Source organism: Peromyscus eremicus, chromosome 1, assembly GCF_949786415.1.
Source record: "Peromyscus eremicus chromosome 1, PerEre_H2_v1, whole genome shotgun sequence".
Classification (NCBI taxonomy): domain Eukaryota; kingdom Metazoa; phylum Chordata; class Mammalia; order Rodentia; family Cricetidae; genus Peromyscus; species Peromyscus eremicus.
In genome coordinates, this window is record NC_081416.1 from 151,451,049 (window position 1) to 151,471,511 (window position 20,463).

The 20,463-nt window shown below is 52.1% G+C and overlaps 1 protein-coding gene across 2 annotated transcripts in view; it reads right to left on the minus strand.

Annotated features, from left to right (window-relative positions):
- Positions 1 to 20,463, minus strand: part of Abcc8 (ATP binding cassette subfamily C member 8) — a 72,128-nt gene that overhangs the window by 5,120 nt on the left and 46,545 nt on the right. Inside the window, exons 17-29 of one of the 2 annotated variants that reach the window (XM_059274413.1) lie at positions 16,114 to 16,146; positions 14,446 to 14,484; positions 13,449 to 13,547; positions 12,438 to 12,522; positions 11,679 to 11,759; positions 10,065 to 10,202; positions 8,736 to 8,861; positions 7,733 to 7,832; positions 6,900 to 7,141; positions 6,634 to 6,800; positions 5,560 to 5,629; positions 4,964 to 5,121; positions 3,029 to 3,121 (exon numbers count right to left, since the gene is read on the minus strand). In XM_059274413.1, coding sequence (XP_059130396.1) covers positions 3,029 to 3,121; positions 4,964 to 5,121; positions 5,560 to 5,629; positions 6,634 to 6,800; positions 6,900 to 7,141; positions 7,733 to 7,832; positions 8,736 to 8,861; positions 10,065 to 10,202; positions 11,679 to 11,759; positions 12,438 to 12,522; positions 13,449 to 13,547; positions 14,446 to 14,484; positions 16,114 to 16,146 — 1,431 coding nt within the window. The remainder of the gene's footprint in view (positions 1 to 3,028; positions 3,122 to 4,963; positions 5,122 to 5,559; positions 5,630 to 6,633; positions 6,801 to 6,899; positions 7,142 to 7,732; positions 7,833 to 8,735; positions 8,862 to 10,064; positions 10,203 to 11,678; positions 11,760 to 12,437; positions 12,523 to 13,448; positions 13,548 to 14,445; positions 14,485 to 16,113; positions 16,147 to 20,463) is intronic. The other variant, XM_059274405.1, reaches the window with a different exon arrangement.

Sequence of the window (20,463 nt, forward strand, 5' to 3'; positions counted from 1 at the left end):
TCTCGGCAGCCCCCAAAAGGCCAGCTCTCAGGTTGACCTCACATGCGGTCCCTGCCTCTGTCCACCTCTCTCCTGCTCCTGGCCCACTGGAGTACGTCAGATCCCTAACAGGTGTCCTGTATTTCTCTCTACAGGTAGACAGCTTATTCTTTCAAAATCACAGAGTGTGTCCCTGCCGAGAACATCAACGGCATCCAGGATTGAGAAGCACCTCCTCCTCGGCAGGGGCCAGTCATAGTCAGCTTCATCTCCTGCGGCCACTATGCCGCAGCCCCCTCAGCCTGGTCAGGGTTCATGGCAACATCTCCCACCCCAAGCTTTGACTCAGGTTCCTTTTATCACCTGGAAGCTTTCTCTCTTCATCTTTACAAATCTGGTCCCTTCTCAACTCTCAGGCCTGACCTTAACCGCTCTCTCCTCAGAGACACCTTCCCTGGCTCCTCCCTCCCCCACAGTGGCCACCCCCTGGCTCCTCCCTTCCCCCCAGTGGCCACCCCCTGGCTCCTCCCCCCCCAGTGGCCACCCCCTGGCTCCTCCCTTCCCCTCAGTGGCCACCTCCTTCAGACCTAGAAGTACTTATTTAATCATGAGCAAAGGGACCATGAAGAGCCATTTTGACAACCAAACTCAGAGATTCAGAGAGGCCCCCATGCCTTGTTGGACATGCGTTTACTCCTGAAACTGTTGGTTCTACTGGAATTATTTCCGGGCAGAGGACATGCATCTGAGGATGATAAAGTGCACCTCTGAGGGGTGGGGGAGTGTGCATTGCACAGCCAAGTCGTGGATATGTGTGAGTGGGCGACAGGTCAGGTGAGTGTGAATCTTGGCACGAGAAGGATTTGAGGAAGCGCATGTTGATGTGTGTGTGTGTGTGTGTGTGTGTATGTGTGTGTGTGCACGTGTGCCTGAGGGAAGGTGAGGAGGAGTGTATGGGGGTCTGAGGGCCTGTGTTCATGACAGGGAAGTCGAGGCAGGTGACAGCTGTGCCTGAGGACTGGGAAAGAGCTCCATAGCAGTGTAAACCCAGACTGGCATCCAAACCCCATGAGCATCAGGATAGAATCAAGGTTTCTTCATGGGCTAACATCGAGGGGACATTGATGTTCAACGTGGACTGTGGGCCTCTGGGCCATACCAAGCCCAGTGCAGGACACTGTGGAAACGCTGCTGGCCTTGTCCCAGCCTGCACCACTCTGTACGGACCTGCCTCCTCTGAGGAGGTAGCTGGGCTGGGCTTCTCAGTCACTTCCTCCAGACTTGGCCTTTGCATGGCCAAGCACCCAAGAAGTGCTTATTTGATGACAAACAATGAAAAGCTGTCTTGACACCACTGCCCAGGGCAGAGCAGCCTGGGTTTTAAGTCCACACCTGTGTCACGTGGCTATTGTGAGGATGATTGTTAGTGCAGTATTTAGCCCTTGGCACTCCACCAGTGTGAAGTTATGCTAGTTAGCGTCCACCGGGGTAGACTTGTGGGCTACAGCCAGCAAATCAGACACGTACAGCAGTGATTAAAAGTCTTCAGTTCAAAATCAGGAATCATTCGGCACGATGAGCAGGGTGTGAACTAGGCAGCAGGTCCGTGGCCGGCCACAGGCTCAGGCCGAGCCCTGGCCTCGGTCTGAGGCTGCGACAGTGCTGGAATCTGCTCAGAAGTCTAGCCCACGTATAAAAGCCAGTCTGTGGTGCCAGAGCTCAGTCCAAGGGCTTCTGGACACCAGTTTTAAAACTTAGAGCCGAGGCTAGGCCCAAAGGTGAAGCAACTCGGCTGGGAGCCGAGTCTGGAGCCCTGTGGCGGGCTTTGGGGCTTCTGTGTGGAGATGCGCAGGCTTGTGAGGGGTGGGGGGTATCCAGGGAATGCAGCCTGGGCTAGGGCACAGCTCTCGTCTGCTCTCCTCAGGCGACATCTGAGAGGGGAATTCCCACAGTCACACTTGTCTCAGGAGCAAAAGCCCGGGGCACCCCACCTAGGGCGGATCTTGGATGTCCTGGGAGGCGAAGAGATGAAGGTCTTGGACCCTCAGTGGTCCTTAAGTCCTAGGGCTGCTCCTGACTCAGGGCTTAGTGTCACATGGTTATTGTCATGCAGCTGCGCTGTTCTAAAAATAACCTGTTGTCACCCTCTGGGTGAGGCTGGGAGATGAGGGCCAAGCTGTGTGGCCAGGGGTCTCTGGTCTGGCTGGAAGAGGGGACAGAGGCTCCGGGAGACCCAAACACTGCTTGGTTGTGAGGAACAAGGGTCTTCCCTAGTCCCTGAGAGCCTCAGATGCTCCTAACCCAATACCACCACTCAGTGTGGTGAGGCGGTGCCAGGGACCCTGAACTTTCAGGAAATTCTCCTGTGTGGGCGAACTCTCACCTGTCCTAAGTCACAGCTCTGTAACAGTTCCTCTAAGATCCTTCCCTAGCCAATTCCTTCAGTGCTCCCAAAGCCTGCATCCCCATGTCTGGTAGAGCAGTGGTCACATGGCCTGTGGGGACTGAAAATGCCTCTGGGGCTGCAGCCCACGGGACACATCTCCAGTGCCTGGCATCAGTTCAGCACCAGTGGGGCTCAGTATGTCAGACGGTGAGTGGGCTCAAAGCTGGGGTTTGTGGGGGCATTTCCCGGAGACGTCAGGTAGCTACTCGGTGTCTCAGTTTCCCCATCATGCTCAGCACTGAGGGTCACAGTGCCGAGTGGACAGACATGGCACTCAGCATGGTGTTTGGTGGCAGAACACAGGGCCTCAGGGCTGGCTTCAGGTGTAAGGGCCTTTGCAGTGTGGCCAGATTCGTCCCAAGCTGGTGAGTCAGGTCCTGCCTGCGTACAGAGGCCTACAGCTTGTCTGCAAGGCTGGGATTCTACACTGGAGTCCACACGGCCTGTCCCTGCTAAGGGACATTGCCCAAGGCCTAAGGTGTGATTTAGACGGGTATGCTCTGGGCCTTCCTAAGCAGGGTCCTTCGACTTGAGTCTCACGACCTGTGACCCCGAGGTCAACCCCACCCCACTCCTGCGTTGGGGGGGCCTCTGGGCTTGTACCTGAAGGCACGGATGGTGGTGAGTCCTTCCACAGTTTCAGCGAAGTGTGAGAGCAGAGGGAGCTGCGTCGTGTCATCCAGCTGCTGCAGGTCCCTGTACGGACGACGACAGTGGGCGGTTAGAGGGGCAGTTTGCACCCAGCCTCGGCAGGGGTGCGGCAGGGGTGCGGCAGGGGTGCGGCAGGGGTGCGGCTACGGCAGCCAGGCTGGGCAGCCTCGTCTCTTTCAGCCTCAGTTTCTCACTTGCTGAGAGTGACGACCCCGTCATGCTACTGTGGACAACAAAGATGTTCGTGTAGACTGCTTCAACAGAGCCCTCGAAGCCCAGGTCCCATCACCCGGGCACTGAGCTGGGGGGCGAGGGTGCCGATTCCACTTCACAGGTGGACACCCTGAATATGGGGCAGCTGGCCAAAGGAAGAGAAAGGCCAGATTTGACTGTCTCAATTCCTTGTTTCCTAAGAACCACAACAGGCCCCAGGGCATCCTGGCAAGGATCTAAATATTTAGTTCCTGGGTGGGGAGAGGAGGCTAGAGGTCTCCATGGCAACAAGGGGCCTCCTGCTCCCTATGGCCAGGCATCACATGCCAGGTAGGCCAGCTGGGACACAAGAAGCAGCTTCCCTAGACACTATTTCAAGAGCCAGGTATCAGGAATGGGGCGAACACGTCTTCCTTGGCAGAGAGGTGAACTTTGTGGGACAGTTTGTACTACAGCGTGTAGAAACACCTCAAGCGCACAGTACGGTATGGTGTTTGGAAAGACACTGTCATTTTGCTAATGCCCATGCAGAATGTCCCCCCTGGGCGGTCAGAAATTCTGGGTCACTCAGACACAAAGCCATTTATATCAACACTGATTCTTATGGGCAAGTGATTAGGGTAAAAAATGCATTTAAACACAATGATTATTGTTGCCAAGCAGTATTTTGACTCTTGTTTCTTATCAACTATAGGTACTTGAGAAAAATACTTAACTTCTATGAACATTGCCTGAAGTAAAAAAAGTACACCGTGTATCACAAGTACGTACACATGCTTACATGACCAAAGCGAAGAGTTCACAGAGATGTTTGTTATAAATATTGTCTGATAATTTATGTTATAGATCAAAACAGAATGTGCATATACATACACATGTATGTGTCTGCAAACACGTATACATACACATGCTTACAAATTTTTTATGGTGTTGGGAATGAAACCCGATGCCTGGAGCATGGTAGTCAAGTGCTCTATCCGTCCGTCCCTCTCCTAATCTACCTCACTGTTCTACCTCACTGTTTTTAACACGCTAATTATGAATCAGGATATTGATTCAATGATGGCTGTAATTGGCAGCGTGAGTAATTGTGGCCTAGAGGGCCTTTTAAGTCTTCATTCTAATTTTTTGAATCAATGAGTTTAACAGAATCACTCTGAGGAAGAACTCTCTAGAGAATATTCTAGAATACTCTGCGTAGGAAAGATGGGTGTGTGTATGTGTGCGGTGTGTCCTAACCTCACAAGGGCAGATATGACCCATAAGAGTGACTGCAAGAGCCCCAGTCCATCACACGTCCCCCATCAGAGACCAGCCTGATTTCTAAATCAGCATGGCCCCTGGGATCGCACGGTTCTCACGGGGAGCATTCGGGACAAATGAATGAAGAGCATAAATGTGCATTTACCTGGCCCCAGCAATTCCACTCCTGACCACATCTCCCAAGGAAACAATTGAGATAGGAACTGCGGAGTGTATGCTGACAGATGGTATGCTAGGAGAGGCACTGCCTCCATTCCTATTGGTTATTTCTGTTTCCGACTCTGGGAAAACACGTCTCTATCACTTTTATGATGATGGTTCTGGCGAGGGTCCCAAACCGCCACCATAAAGGACCTCCTGTCCCTGTCCCCACACCTCCACCCGCCAGACTAGGAATGCTGCTGTCGTCACCTGGATGCCACTCGGAAGTACTTCTGGATGAAGTAGCACACGACAGCCAGAGGTAAGAGGGCCACGAGGAACACAGGCGTGACGTAGGAGATGACAGCCAGGGCAGAGACACAGAGCAGGGTGGACCGGCTCAGACACTCCAGTGTGGATGGGATGTGCTGAGGAGGCGGGGGACAGCGGGGACATTTCTGTATTAAACGGTTTGCCGCCATGTCTGTCTCTGATTTGAATGTGGGCTCATAGTGTATCTGTCCAGCTCCCCTGCAAACTCTCTGAGAGCAGGACTCAAGACTCTGCTTTCTCACCATCCAGTAAGATAAGTCAACCAAGGAGATAGGCTGACCCAAGTGAATACTGAGAATATCTTGGAACCTTTCTGAATAAGCTAGGGGAATCCTGAATGGAAGCCAGAAAGACCTGGTTTCCCTTCAGACTTATGAAGCTCTCAAAGGAGGCCCCAGACCCTGGGGCAGTGTCTGTCAGATAGGGACACTGGGCTCCCCACACAGGGACACTGGGCTCTGATCATCTGTGCAGAGGCCAGCATCTGAGAGGAAAAGCCCCGGGGTCCCAGAGAAAGCATGCACAGTCGGTACCTGGTCAATGGTGTTACAGTCAGATGAAAATCTGTTGAGGATACTCCCCAGGGGTGTGGTTTCAAAGAACCTAAGAGGCAAGCAGAACCATTATTTGTTAATTTAGTTTGTTCATGGGACGAGGGCAGCTATTTGACTGAAAGGTCTCTAGAACCTTCTGTGGGTCTGGTTTCCTAGGAGCAGTTGCCTTTGTGGGTCTGCAAATATCTGCCTTCTGTCCTTGAGAATTCCTACAGCTTCTCAAAATGGTGTTGGCTTTTATATCGCCTCCCTCACCCACAGGTGATTGCTGATACCCTCCTCAGCCTGACTCACGTGGCCACTGTTCCCTCGGGACACAGGGTCCTCTCCCAGGAGAAGAGGTCCCTGGGGACAGCCTGTCAACTGGCTGGCAGTGAGAGGCTATGCTGCCTGTCAGCACTCTGGCTGTGACCTAGAGTTGGCCCAACCCAACCAGAGAGCTTCTAAACTTCAGACTGGGGGCGAACAGAGGAGAAGCCAACAAGTCTGCTACGTCCACAGGCCACAGACAGAGACAGGGCTGGGAGTGCAAGTGTAGCCAGGCAGGGGCAGCTATGAAGTAGGGTACCGGAGGTCCGGAAGCCAGGAGACCAGGTAACCACTACGCCTATGTGGTGCCGGTCAATCAGGTGTGATGTCACAGGTTCTCGACACCTGCCATGTTTAGGGTTCTGCTCCATCTCATTAGGGCAATTCGAACATCTAATCCTGCTCCCAGTGCTAGAAAATGCAGGCTGCGGTGGGAGGGGAGACTGAGGAACCTGTGGGCTGAGATGGACAGATTACACCACCTAGGGAAGGGAATTAACCTGCAGATGCTCATGTGGAGGGCTGATGTGACCATCGGGCGAGCCAATCATGTAAAAATACTCACAAGGTCTGCTGATTAAGTGTCAGTTCTCCCTGCTTCGTTCATAAGGACACTTCTACACACACTGACTTGAAGTCACCCCACAAGCCTGTGACGGAGGTCACCTTACAGTGCTCATCTTACAGATGGGGGATTTTGGACTCAAAGCACAGTGACCCCTGGTATGGTCGAGTCTGGCGTACCTCATGGGGGCCAGGATGATGCGGTTGAGCAGGCTGCGGTGCAGTCTCTTGGCCACCTTCAGTCCCGTCCACTCCACAGTGACAGAGGTGACGAGGCACAGCACGATGCCCAGGCTGCAGAGCACGGTGAAGACCATGGCATAGACAGATTGGTCCAGGGCACATTCCTAAGCGGGGGGGAGAGTGAGAGGGTCCCGGGGCTGCAGGTGGGCTCAGCCCTCCCTCCTCCTCCTCTCGGCCAGCCCTGCGGGAGGCCGCAGTCCTACCTGGCTGAGGGAACAGTTCCTGGCTACAGGGCTCAGGACCAGGGCACTGTCAGTCCACTTGGCCAGCCAATAATCGATGGCCACCAAGACCATGTGCTTGAAGAGCTGAGAGAAGACGAGCAGGGACAGGAGCAGAATGCCAGCAGAGGACAAATACTTGGTGCAGGCCCGCCACGGGATCTTCGCTCGCTGATGCAGCACCGACGATAGGTTGTCGTCTTCCTCGCTCTCGGCCGCCTCCTCTGTAGGTCGCAAGAACCCACCCTGTAGCTTCCCAGATCACAACCCTCTGCAGGTGAACCAGGGGACAGCTTATTCCCACTGAGAGATGGGAAAGCATGTAGAGAAAAGAAGGACGCGTAATCAAACCACACTACCCCACCACGCCCAGAACCCCGGGCTTCCGTCTCTGTGTGTGTGACGGTTAATACCGTCAACCGGAATCGTCGGCAAGACAAGCCACTTGGCAAACTGGGAGGGACTATCTACAACAGGTTAACGGAGGTGGGAAGACCTGCCCACTGTGGGTGGTGCCATTCCGTGAGCTGCAATCCTACACTGAATACAAAGGAGAAAGCGAGCTGAACATTCATGGCCCTCTGCTTCCTGACTGTGGACACAATGTGACCATCAGCCTCACTCCTGTCGCCACGACTTTCTCGCCGTGACGGACTATAGCCGCAATGGACTATAGCTGTGACGGACTGTACCTCTAGACCTGCAAGCCTCAACAAACCTTTAACAAGGTTGTTTCTTGTCAGGGATTTTGACACAGCAAAAAGGAAGTAGCTCATTGTGGGTGTTAACTGCATTCCCAGGCTGGTGGTCCATACCTTCCTCCTCTTCCTCATCCAGTAGAAAGCCATCTTTGGAGGACATGGCACGGGGCAGGCCCTGAGATGGCTCTGAGGCTTTCCTCTCCATGACTGTCTCCTGAAAGACAGACAGAGCCTGGCCAGTGTCTTCAGGGAGTGCTTGTGGGGAAGGAGAGGTTGGGAGCAACTACTCTAGCGAAGACTGGCTTACAGGTTGTCTCCACCCTGGGGAGGGGACACACGGACACATGCTCATCTTTCCAGAATTAATTTATTCTCTTTATTAACTAACAGCACCCCATTATCTCAGAGGGGGATATTCTTTGTGTGTGTGTGTGCGTGTGTGAAGAAGTCTATGTAGCCTAGAGCAGCCCTGAACTCTCCATCCCCCTGCTTCATCCTCTTCATCCTCCCCAGTCTAGGATTACAGGTGAACACCACCACACCCGATTCTCCCGTTCTTGGCCTCTGAGATGCAAACAACTCAGGTGGACACTTGACCCTGGCCTGGTTAACCCTCCCATTCCGCCATCCCCGCTGTAACGCGCCAATCAGGGTGAGCCCAGGACTGGATGAACGAGAAGGGAAGCCCAGGGCTGCTGATACAGCGCTGCTGCTGCTGCTGTGAGGTTGGGGCTGACTGGAGAGCAGTGGGCAGAGACGGACACAGAATCCTGGTGGTGGTGCAGTGATGAATGCAGCCACAGCTCTCCTGGGCCCTTCTGGTTTCATGAACCAACGATTCCTTACCACCCGCCCCCCCCCCCCCTTTTCCTTTGTTTAGCTAGTCTGAGCTGGTTTTCTGGAGCCTTTCAGCTAAATGGCATCTGAACATCTGTGTACAGCTGATTTCTGTCCTGGGTCCATGCACAGGCGACAGCTCTGCCCTGGTAGAGCAAGTTCAAGACAACCCTAAGTCTGTCCTTTTGGAGACTTCCTGGGGGTGGTGAGGACAGGCAGGCCTGCGAGTTCAGAGTCTAGTAAACCTATCTGGGGACGGCTGCCTGGCCCCGATTCTCACCTTCTCCAGCTCCTGGTCTTGCCGGTTCATGAGGGTCTTCCAATGCTCAAAGAGCTGGCACTCAGACCTCTGGAAGTCCTTGAGCGTCCCCTCCCTCTGAATGGTGCCGTCCTTCATAGCAATGATCTGCCAAGGCGGCCACAAAATAGGTTTGGCTAGCTTAGAGGAGTCTGAGACCGAGGGATGGCCACCTTGATCCACAGCACTATGCAGTCTGGTAACCCACCCACACCAACATCTTTCTCAGAGGGTGCCTTTGCGGAGCTAACGAGAGTACCTTGACCAGGATCGGCAGGGTACCCACAGGAACCCACCAGCCTCAGTTTCCAGACGCCGAGCAGGCCAACTGCATGCTATCCTGAGCTGCTCCTGATGGCAGGTTCTATCTATCGATTGTGGTAGCATGCTTGTTAATCTAAGCAGGGGTGGCTGTGCCCTTTTGGAGTCCAGCAAACTCTGTATTTGAAGCACCCAATGGCACCATTAAGTAGAGCCAGCTTTAACTGGCACCCATCCCATACTGGGGTCCTGTGCACAGGTACCTCAAGGAACAGGCACCTCCATGTCTGCCTTACTGGACTCAGGATTGTTCTCAATCACAACCACGTTGCTTTCTGAAGCCGTTTTGCCTGTTTTAATAGCTTTCAGATTATTATTATTATTTTTTTTTGGTTTTTTTCATAGTGGAGGAGGCTCTCATTCCACAAGGAAGGTTTATTTAGAAATTAATTAACAAACTTGAAGCTCAGAGAGGGTCTCAGATTGTGGCTGTTGTCCAGGAAATTTTTGATATAGGAGTAGGCAGGTGGTCCATTATCTTTATCTTACCATTAAGTGACTCCCAGTGGGATGGAGAGTAACTATGTCCTACCTATTGAAGACCAGGGTGGGGAGGTCAGTCAGCATGGTGTTCATAACACCATGTTCTATGGGAGTGTTGTCTGCAGGACTACGGCCACTGTTCCCTCTGCATCTGACTGAGGCTCCACTCTGCTCACCCCTGAGGGCCAACGGCCTGGGGAGTCGGCTCTCCCATCTAAACAGGAGCATCCACAGCCAAGGGGGGCTGGCTGGGCAAGGCTAGCCTAGGGTACACCAGAAGGGAACCAAGCCAGGCAGGGAATGTCTGCAGGCCCAGGGGACACCAAGTCTCTGCACTGTAAGTATTTCCTAGCCTACACCAAACCACCCAGGGCTGGTGTCTTGTGCTCTGTGGCCATCAGCCATTGCTGCTGGGTCATATGACTGATTCTGTTGAAGATCACACACACGCACGTGCACACACACACAGAGACACCACTCCACAGCCTGTTCCCTTGTGGTCCCTACCCAGTCTGCATGAGGTAGGTACTGTAGCTTGTGCGTCACCAGGACCACTGTCCTCTTGTCATCCCGGAGCAGCTCAAGGATGCCGGCCTGCATCAGGTGGTCACTCAGATGGATATCCAAAGCTGAGAAAGGGTCATCCTGAGAAAGATGATAGAGAAGGTGTGTGGGGAATAGGTGGAGGTGAGCAGAAGTCTCCAGAGTTCTATCAAAGCTGATCTAGGGACGGATACCAGTTAGCTTTGTGGCCTTGGACAACCCACCTAACTTCTCCGGGGCTCAAATGTCTTACCTACCACCCTTAAACAGACCTTATCAGTTCACTTCTGGTCCTGAGCCCATCCATGACTACCCATCTCCTACAAAGTCTGGACTCCTCAGTACAGTGCCCCAGGCCTCTCTAGTCTGCTCAGCCGCGCTTTTTAGCTCCACTTCTCACCTGTCCTGCCCAAGCTCCCTCCATTCCAGGTTGCCAATGAGCCTGTCATCCTAGTCTTTGCCCGAGCTGTTCCTTCTGTGAGACACGCTGTTCTGCCCTCTGCGTGGTGAACTGCTTTCCACTCACCCCCCACTCACTCAAGCATGAGTCCTTCTGTGTCTTGCCCCCATTAACTCCTGTGTCCCATCCTCTCTGTCCCATGGACAATCCTGTGCAAAGCCAGATCTGATCATCTGTATACCCCTGCCTGCAAGGCCCCCAGGACCTCATACCCCGAGCCTGTGCCTGTTACCGATGAATTTAATGAACGGAGGAAAGAAGCCACTGGGTTCTTATCCACAGCTGTTTAAATAGCAGGTGACACCTTGGATGACCTAGAACTTCCTAAATTGCTGAATAAACTAAATTCCTAAATAAACTTACACATGAAACATCACTGGAGAGGAGAGCTGTGTGTGTTCTGGGGTCGGGGGACAGATAAAGCCAGGATCAGAGATCTGAGGTTGCTTGTGTCTTTATCTAAATGCCCCATTTCCATTTTGTTTAATTGACTCAAGGCTCTCTTCCAGGAAGCCCTCCCTGATCATGCTGTCTATCACAGCTGTCTCATGGTCTGGGCCACACAGCTTAGCTCTGAATCGGCTATATTTCCTGCATGTATGTGAGTCGGTCTCCCTAATCAAACTTCACATCTTCAAGGTCAAGGGCTGGGTCTTAAGATCCTTCGGTATCAACCAAGGCACAGGACACAGAGCTCAGCATGAGGTGGACACGTTTTATCTCGGGTTTGAGGGCTAGAGTGCTGTGTTGAGAAGGGATCTGAGGCCAACTTGAGTTCCCTAGAGAAATAATGGTGTCACATACTCCGTGCGTTTATATGCTGACAGTTGGGGCTGCCCCTTTGTCCTTTAGAGAGGTAGTCTCTAACCACAGCTTGCCTCCTCAAAGTGACTGGAAGGCTCAACGGGAAGTCCATAATGGGTTATCAGCACTGTTCTTGCCTGCCTCAGTTTCTCTGCAAGTAAGATAAAGGTTTGTATCTCTAGCAAGAGAGGTTTGTTCCTGGTTAGGGAGGTTGTTTGATGGTGATGATGATGATGATGATGATGATGATGAGTGTTAGGGAACCAGGCAGGCAGAGGCGAGGGCCCAAGGGAAACTTCAGCTGGAACACTCACCAGGAAGACAACATTGGTGTGCTGGTAGAGGGCCCGGGCCACACTGATTCGCTGACGCTGACCACCAGACAAGTTGATACCCTGCCATCAAAGGAGAGGAGAAGATCGTGTCCTCAGCCTTTCAGGCTCTCAGTGTGCACTTGGGGCTCTATGAGGAGATGGCTGACTTCTCCCATCAGCCAGGGTGCTGTGTAAATATTCCTCCAAACTTTCTCTCCTGGATGGAGAAAGGAGACTTTTAAGACTCAGGGAGCTAAGGAACCTTATGGTATTCAGGAAGTAAGGAAGACTCACAAGGTTCAGAAAGCTCCTAAAACTTACAAGACCCAAGGCTGTAACAGCAGAAGCAATTGCTACAGAGGAGAGACTCCAACTGGCCACATTGCAGTAAGTTGTGCAGGATGCTGCAGGAGAGCAGCTTTTGTGAGTTATTACCCATGCTGGAGTGGGCTTTGGTACAGCTGCCTCTGAGCCACTCATACTTCCTTAATTCACTCCAATAGACTCACAGGCTAAGACAGACTTGGATGGAACTGGTTTTTGACATGTTGTTGGTGCCCTATTTGGTATGAACAGAGATTTCTTTATGTCTCACCAAGAGAAGTCACACATTACAGGACAATGGTCATCACACTTTCATACTACTGGAAGCTCTTCAGCCCTTTCCTTTGTCCAAGTTCATCATTCATTCTTCCTAAGAAGGACCTCAGGGGACAGTGGGAACATGGGTAAAGAGCAGGATTGGGGGCTGCCACTAACCCGTTCCCCAATCTGAGTCTGGTCTCCGTGAGGCAGGATGTCTATGTCCGGCTGCAGGGAGCAGGCTTCGATGACCATCTTGTACCTGGAGAGTAAGGGCAGGGGGTCAGCTTACTAGCCTGATCAAAGTGGGGCCTCAGTCCTTGTACAGTCATTAGTCTGTGGGTTGCTGGGCCCCAGTGAGCGATGGCTTTAATGCACTTCCTGCCTTGTGCAAGCAAACACCGTGAGAGCATGAAAAAGCTAAGGTCAGCGCTCACACAGCCTGGGGCAAGGCAAATATTTGCAGGATGAAATTGTGTGGGAGCAAATAGGCTGAGTGAGGGAAGAGAGGGGGCTTATGGTCCCCGAGCGGTGGGAAACGCTGCAGCCAGAGCTCATGCTGGGGCACCATCTGGGAAAACCACTGCTGATTGTTTGGAGGTGGTAATGATGATGGCTGATCAAATATTTGCCTGCCCGCTCTTCTCTTCTCTGGCCAGCTCTTAGCCTGACCAGGTGCCAGCCAGCATCCATGGAGACTTTAGAGTTTCTTGGTGACACATGTCCTTAGGCAGCTTTGGATTTGATACCCATTTCAGTAATTTACTGGCTGGCCTCGAGTAAGTTATTTACGCTTCAGAACTTTGCCTCTTCTCTCATCCATAAAATGGGCGTAAGAGTCTTGCTGTGTCAGTGACAAGCACACATATGAAGAGCCTGGCACCGTTCTGAGGAACTGCTAAGTGGTCAGTGGATGCCGGTGATGACTGTCATCAAGGAGCGTTGTGGTGTGTGTGTGTGTGTGTGTGGGGACTGGACCTGGTAGTGGGGAACTGCAAGAAGGTTAACCATGCCTAGCTCAGCCCCGCTCCCTCTCCCTCCTCTTACACATGGGGAAGGGACTGCTGGAACCCAGGCACATCTGGATCCTTTCCAGATGGACTAGATGGTACTGGCTGGACTCCAGGATGTCCACAAGGGCCAGGAACACACCCACCCCTCCCTAGTCTCTCTCCCAGAGGTTATTACCGCTGCTTATTGAAGGGACTCTCGAAGGTGATGTTCTCCTCCACAGTGGCATTTAGCAGCCATGGTTTCTGAGACGCGTAGGCCACGGGGCCTCTGCTCCTAGAACAGACTGGTGGTGAGGGTGAGGCTCTTCCCTGGGGCTCATTCTCAGAGAAACCCTCAGGCTAATCAATGGTTTAGCTGGGACAAGGGGAAGGATGTACCGAGATAGCCAGGCCACATGACAGAAAGCTGTGATGGATATTGTGTAACCTAAGTCATGTTCTTTCTGATGCTCTCAATCCCCTAAAAAGATTTCCAGTTCCCTCCAACCCCACTCTGTGCCTCTAATCTCAGGGACCCAGTCTGAAATCACACACGAGGGTCTGGGTATAGCCAGACTTGGGAATTTTACTGTGTGACCACATGGGTATATGAGGAGACCCGGGACTTGGCTCATTTAGAAAGGAGAATAGGAGAGGGCCCCCATGACATTAGCTTCCAGAGGAAAATCTCCCAGGTCAGAAGAGACCTGATAAAAACCTCTGCGGGCATGGTTACATCTGGACACCAAGCAGTGTTCTGAGGCCTAGCGGAAGCCCTAGAGTCCAAGCCTCAGGTGGCTATGTACACAGGACTCTCATCCCCCTACACCAGCCTTCACCAGCCCCACCTCAACCCTGAGGCAGGGAGGATCCCCAAGTGCCACCAAACCAAGCAACTCCTTAGCCCAGCTCCCACTCCCTCAGCAGCTGCTGGACCCCACAGAGAGGACATTTTTACAGAACCAGATCCGAGGCAATCACACTCAGTGTGGTGTAGTTTCCAAAGCCCCTCCTTCCCACCCCTTCACCCCAGAAGCTGCTGAGAATGAACAAGTGTGAGATACAGAGGTATGGTGACTCCCGGGCCACAGCGGAGCACAGAGCTCGCCCTGGGACCTGCAGCCGCTCCCAGGGCTCCACGGCTCCACAGCTCCTGGACCCTTTGAGGAAGCCTGCCAGTCAGGCACAGGTACCTGACGTCCGAGTCAGCCGCTGTCTCCCGCTCTGGGCTGCTGCAGAGGGGGAAAGACACAGGTCAGCACCCCTACCACGGGCTGGGCCCCCCATGGAGAGTTCCAGCTCCTTCAAACCCCATCTCATGCTTCTGCAAGCCCTGGCACCCAGTCGGCAGCCACACATGAGGCTCTAGATGTGGTGAGCCTGGCAAGCCGCACTACCTGACCATGCCAGTGTGTGAAGAGACTCAGTACTTGGTTCATTTAAGGGGGAGATTAGGGGGACGAGGACCCATGTTGAGGGGGGAACTCCCTGGATCAGAGGAGTACCCTGGTGAACTTTTTAGCCTCAGCCTTGAATCTAGGTTCAAATGAGCAAGCCAAGGCCTCAGGCTAACAGAGTTGCACTGAGCTGGGCAGGGTGTTCTGACCACGGCCAGGATGGGCCAGGCAGCTGACAGAATCTGCACCACATGGGAAGGAGAGAAAGCTGTGCTGTCTCATCCTACCCACCCATTTCTTTTGGAATGTCTAGACCTTCATTGAGCGTATTTAACACGACTCAATTTTCTGTGTAGCGTGAGGGATACCCGCCTCTACTCCTTATAGACAAGGTTTTTTTTCTTATATCCCTGCAGCCTTTCAAGAAATATGTTTCCAATTATTTGTTTCCTACTACTTTTTTTTTTAATTTAAAGGCAAAGATTGTGTTCTAGGCTGGCCTTGAACTCCTGATCCTCCTGCCTTCATCTCCCAGGTGCTGGGATTACAAGTACACCACCAGCCCTGGCTCCCCACACACTATTTGGTGGTTTTGGTTTATCCTCAAGGTTACAGTCAGTCAGCACCGCCACCTAGTTCCAGAACAGGGTCACCCCTCAACCAGCCTCGTGTGATCAGTGGTCACACCCCTTTCCTCTGTCTCGCTCAGTCCCCTGGCAAACACCTACGTTTAGACTCTACTAACATGACTTTGTTTCTTTGTTTGTTTACTTTTGGCAGTAGGGTCTCACGTAGCCCAGGCTGGCCTCCAATTCCCTATGTAAGTGGTCTTGAACTTCTGATCTTCTTGCCTCTAGATCCTAAGCAATATGATCACAGGTATGCAAAACCATACCTGGTTGATGTGGTTCTGGGGATTGAACCCAGGACCTTGGGCATGGTGGGCAAGCACAGTACCAGCTGAGCTGCATCTTCGAACCAGGCAATTTTTTTTTCTTCTGTAAGAAACTGTTTCTACTGACTTCAGTGACAATCATTATGACTTTTGTTTTGGTTGTGGTTGTTGTTTGTTTTAGAGACAGGTTCTCACCATGTAGCCCTGGTTGGCCTGGAACTCACTGTGTAGACAAGGCTGGCCCTGAACTCAGAGCAATCCATCCATATCTGCCTCCTGAGTGCTGGGATAAAGGTGTGCATCACCACGCTCCTCTCACCACGGTATTATGATACCACAGATGACAGATACCTGTGCATGTACGTGACCCTTAGATGGGTACAAAGTGTTGTCACATCTAAGGTTTTTTTTTCTCTCCTCTGCAAACCATGTTTTGCCTTCATTGAGACTGCATGGCTTAGCCTCGTGCCCCTGAGAACATGTGACCACACAACCTTGGATTCACACTTAGCATTCTCACCCACAGGCCCCGCCACCCCACCCACACCAGCCCTGTCCCGAGGTGATACCTGGGGTCCTCTCCCTCGCTGTCTGCAAGGCTGCTGGGTCAAAGAGAAAGATGAACACCAGTTACTCCCCACGCCTTCCATCACACTGGAGCTTCATGGAGAAGCAGTCCCTACTCCCCCTACCTCCCGCCCTTTCCAGGGGCCCAGGTGGCTTCCTTGATGCAGAACTGACTCATCTCAATCTCCTCACCCGGCTGAGTACCCTCCAAAGAGCACAGGCTCCGCTGGTGCTCCTGCCATTGACCTGGGGCAGCCACGAGGCTGGCTGGGCACCAGGGTGGTTTTTACCCAAGACAACTGAGCTCAGGGAGGGAATGATTTTCCACAGCTGCCACCACTGCATACAGAGCTTCTCAGACTGCAGAATCCGAGAGCAGATTAGAAATAAGTGGAGCAGCTGTCTTTAAAAAGGAGAAAGCGTCTATGCGCACGGCAGGTGGTTTAAACCCGAGATTTTCTTTAACCTGTCAGTACAGGGAGGCGAGTCCTCTCACAGTAAGAGGCGCCTTTGGAAAACAGGGGTCTGAATCTTGGGGCCAAGTTTTCCTGTGATCTTTCTCCTGTCCCAGCTCAACACCTCTCAACCTTCCAGCAGCAGCTCCCACCAGTGAAATGTGCACTTGTGACCTACACATGTGGGAAAAACACCTTCTCTGCATCCATGCAGGAGTTTATGATCACAATTACTACATCAGTAGTACTTTTAGACAGGGCCTCAAGCAGCTCTGACTGACTTCAATTTTGCTCTGTAGCTGAAGATGACCTTGAACTCTCCCTGCTCCCGCCTACCTACCTAGGTACTGTAGCCTGTCCCACCACACCCAGCTATCTTATTTTAATAATGCTGAAGACAGCCATCGTGTATTGAGCTTTTTATAAGTACTGATAAGCACTGTAATAGAATGGCCACTTAATTTCTTTTAGATTTATTCTGTTACTTATTTATTGTTTATTTTTATATATGGGTATTTAGCCTGTGTGTAAATCTGTTTACCATGTGCATCCCTGCTAACCCGAGGTCAGAAGAGGGTGTTGTATCCCCCAGAACACACAGATGTGGACTGTGACAGATGTGAGCCTCCATGTGGGTGCTGGGAACTGAACCTAGGTCCTCTGGAAGAACAGCCAAGTCTCTTAACTTCTGAGCTGTCTTCCCACCACATGGAGTTTGCTTTGATTTCTCAACTCCATTTTGCAGATATATCGAGGCTCTGAGAGGCTAAGTAACTTGTTCAAAGTCACACAGCCAGACAATGACAAAAGCCTGACAGGCACCTGTCCTGCTCTGGGGCAGGACCAAATGAGGCCACGACACGTCTGTCATCACCAGTCCCTGCCCTTTCCTGTGGGTTTTGCGGTCCCTGGCCATCTCCTAACCCAGCCTAACCTAACGTCTCTAACCACCAGATTGCTGCAATTGACAATTCACAGACAGATACTAACATGGGACAGAGAAACCAGAGCTGACAAATCCCTGCTCTGTGGCCACAGCCCAGATGAGTTTCTCTTGGGAGATTTCCTCCAGAGTAGCAAAGGATGCGGTCTGCATCTCCATGGCGTGCCCGAGGACTCAGCCTACCCTCTAGCCCTGACTCGGTTCATCTTGATCCCGGCTGCTCAATTAGCCCTCCTAATGGACTGCCTTGCTCTCCATCAGCGCCTGGGCGAGCCTGGCGTGCCCAGTGGGATTTAAAGGCAGGAAGAGCATCTTTTCCAGCCCCCACAGTGCTTAGCCTATGACAGATCTGTAATAAATGGAGCTTGTTAACAGGCGTATTGATCGTTAGGGAAGAGAGAGGAAGGGAGGTTTCTCGCTAGTGGCCATTCCCATGCACGGTGCCAAGGAGTTTACACTCACACTCTGGTCTCACCCTCCAACTGCATCCTGTCCCCATTATACAGATGAGCATACTGAGGCTCAGGGTTACAGAACAGGCTCCATATGACAGAGTCAGAAAGAGGGGAAGCTGGGTGCTAATATGGGTTCACTTCTTCTTTCTAATGTAGCCCTAAGCTTCTAGCAGGAACCTTACTAAGGCTCTGTGTATATATTTTAAGCTAAAAAGTAAAGAATGATACACTTGGCAAACATGTTCTCTCACTGACTGCTGGAGTGTGTGTGTGTGTGTGTGTATGTGTGTGTGTGTGTTTTGTTTGTACTTGTTCATGCAGGCATGTGCACAAGTTGGTGCATGTGGTTAGAGGCCAGAGGTCTACACAGAGTGACTTCCACAGGCGCTCTCCACCTTGGTTTTGGAGACAGAGACACCCATGAGCTGGAGCTCACTGAGGCAGCTAGCCTGGTTGTCCAGCAAACTCTGGGGCCCACGTGTCGGCCTCCCGGGTACTGGGATGGTAGAGCACCAGCTTCCTACTGCTCAGCAAGCTCTTTACTGTCCTCTCTGAGGCACTCTGCTTCTCCTTGCCTGCGCTTTGAATGCTAGGCTGCATCAAGACACAAAGCTCACAGTCTGAAGGATGAATTAGACAGACAGACAGACAGACAGACAGAAGTCAGAGAGTTACAGGACACCAGATAAAGTACTAGAGAATCTTGAGGAAGACGACACTGCTTAGGTGGAAGCCCCTCCTCTCTCTCTCCAGACCCCGCCCCCGAGGAAGCCCCCCCAAGCAGAGGCTCCTCCCCCTGAGGTTATTTAAGGCCCCCTCTTCGGGAGCAGCCTCGTGGTTTCTCCTCGAGGTTTTCCCTCCTCCTGAGACCACCCGAGAATGCTTTGCTCGGATTAAAACCTGGACTTTAATTCAGCCTGATCTGATTTATTGCACCGGCAGAGCTACCCACTGCCGGGGATATTTTACTTATCAGATACACAAATGTACAAAATGAAAAGGACAGGAGACTCGGGGAGATGAGATAGTACGATGTTTTTATCTTTATACTTGTGCATCTTTCCTAATTTAAGGCACATTTAGCATTTTGTTTTTAATTATGTGTGTTTGTGTGTCTGTGTACATGTGTGTGGGTACCTAGGAAGTGTAGAAGAGGGTGCAGGATCCCCTGGAACTAGAGTTGTAAGCCTCCCAATGTGGGTGTTGGGGAACTAAATTCAGGTCCTCTGCCAGAGCAGAGAACACTCCGAACTGCTGAGCCATTAATGAAGCCCAGCCCTTAAAGAATCTCTTTTTGGAATTACAGAATGTAGGTTTTGGGTGGTACTAGGGATTGAATCCGGGCCTTACAATGTAAGGTAAGTGGTCTACTACTGAGCTACAGCCCCCTTCCTACTTTCATTTTGAGGCGAGGTCTTGCTGAGATGCCCAGACCACACTTGAACTCAGGGGCCTTGAATTTTCCATTCTCCTCCCTTCAGCATATGGGATCAGAGGCTCACATCAGCAGATGTGGCAGAAAATGTAATTTTTAAGTCATTTGGAAGAGAAGAAACGAGCAACATTTCACAGAAGCTAGGTAAGCTGAACCTCAAGGGGTGGGAAGGATCAAGTCACAGATACGGAAGGATGGGATGGTCGGGTCTTAGAGAGGGATGGAGCACGAGGAGACAGGCAGAATGAAGAGGTGGGAAGAAGACGGCCCTAGGGTTTGAATCCTCGGCTGTGACATGCAAAGCCCCTTTACTGAGAGAAGTCCCTATTTCTTTACCACCGAGTGAGAAGGTGCAGACGACCGGTGTGTGAGGGGGTTTAATCAGCACAGCACAGAGCCATGGAGGGAGGGGCATGAGGGGCCGGGGTGGGGGTGGGGCGGGGGTGGGACGGGGGTGGGGGTGGGATGGGGGTGGAAATTGCAGGCAGAAGGGTAATCAAGCGCCCAATGTGCATCGTGTTCTGGACATAAAATGTTCCCCGCAGGCTCAAGTGCTGAACACTGGTCCCCGCTTGGTCGTACTGTTGGGGAGGTTGGAGAAGCTGGGAGGAACCTAGCTGGAAGCAGGACCTACCTGGGGGAAGCAGGCCACCAGGGTGGGAGCCTGTGGCTTCCTCATCCCTGCCTTCTTCACCACCCCCTGCTTCCTGTCAGCCATGAAGCTGTCACCCTTCTTCAGCTGCCGTAATGTATGGCTCACCGGAATCACCTGAGCCAAAGGCTATGGATGTTGTTTGTTTGTTTTAAAGGCAGAGTCTTACTCACTATATGGCCCTGGCTGACCCCGAACTTGCTGTGTAGACTAGGCTGGCCTGAAGCTCACAGAGATCCAAAGGGCTATAACCATGAGCCCAAACAATTTGTTGACCACGCTTAAATTGTTTTCTTTGGTATTCTGACTAGTGATGCAGAGTAACTAACAGCTCCACATTCATTCAAGATCCCAGCAAGGAATGAGAAGGGGAGAGGAGAAACTGAGGTGGGTTGAGGTTAGGACTTCAGAG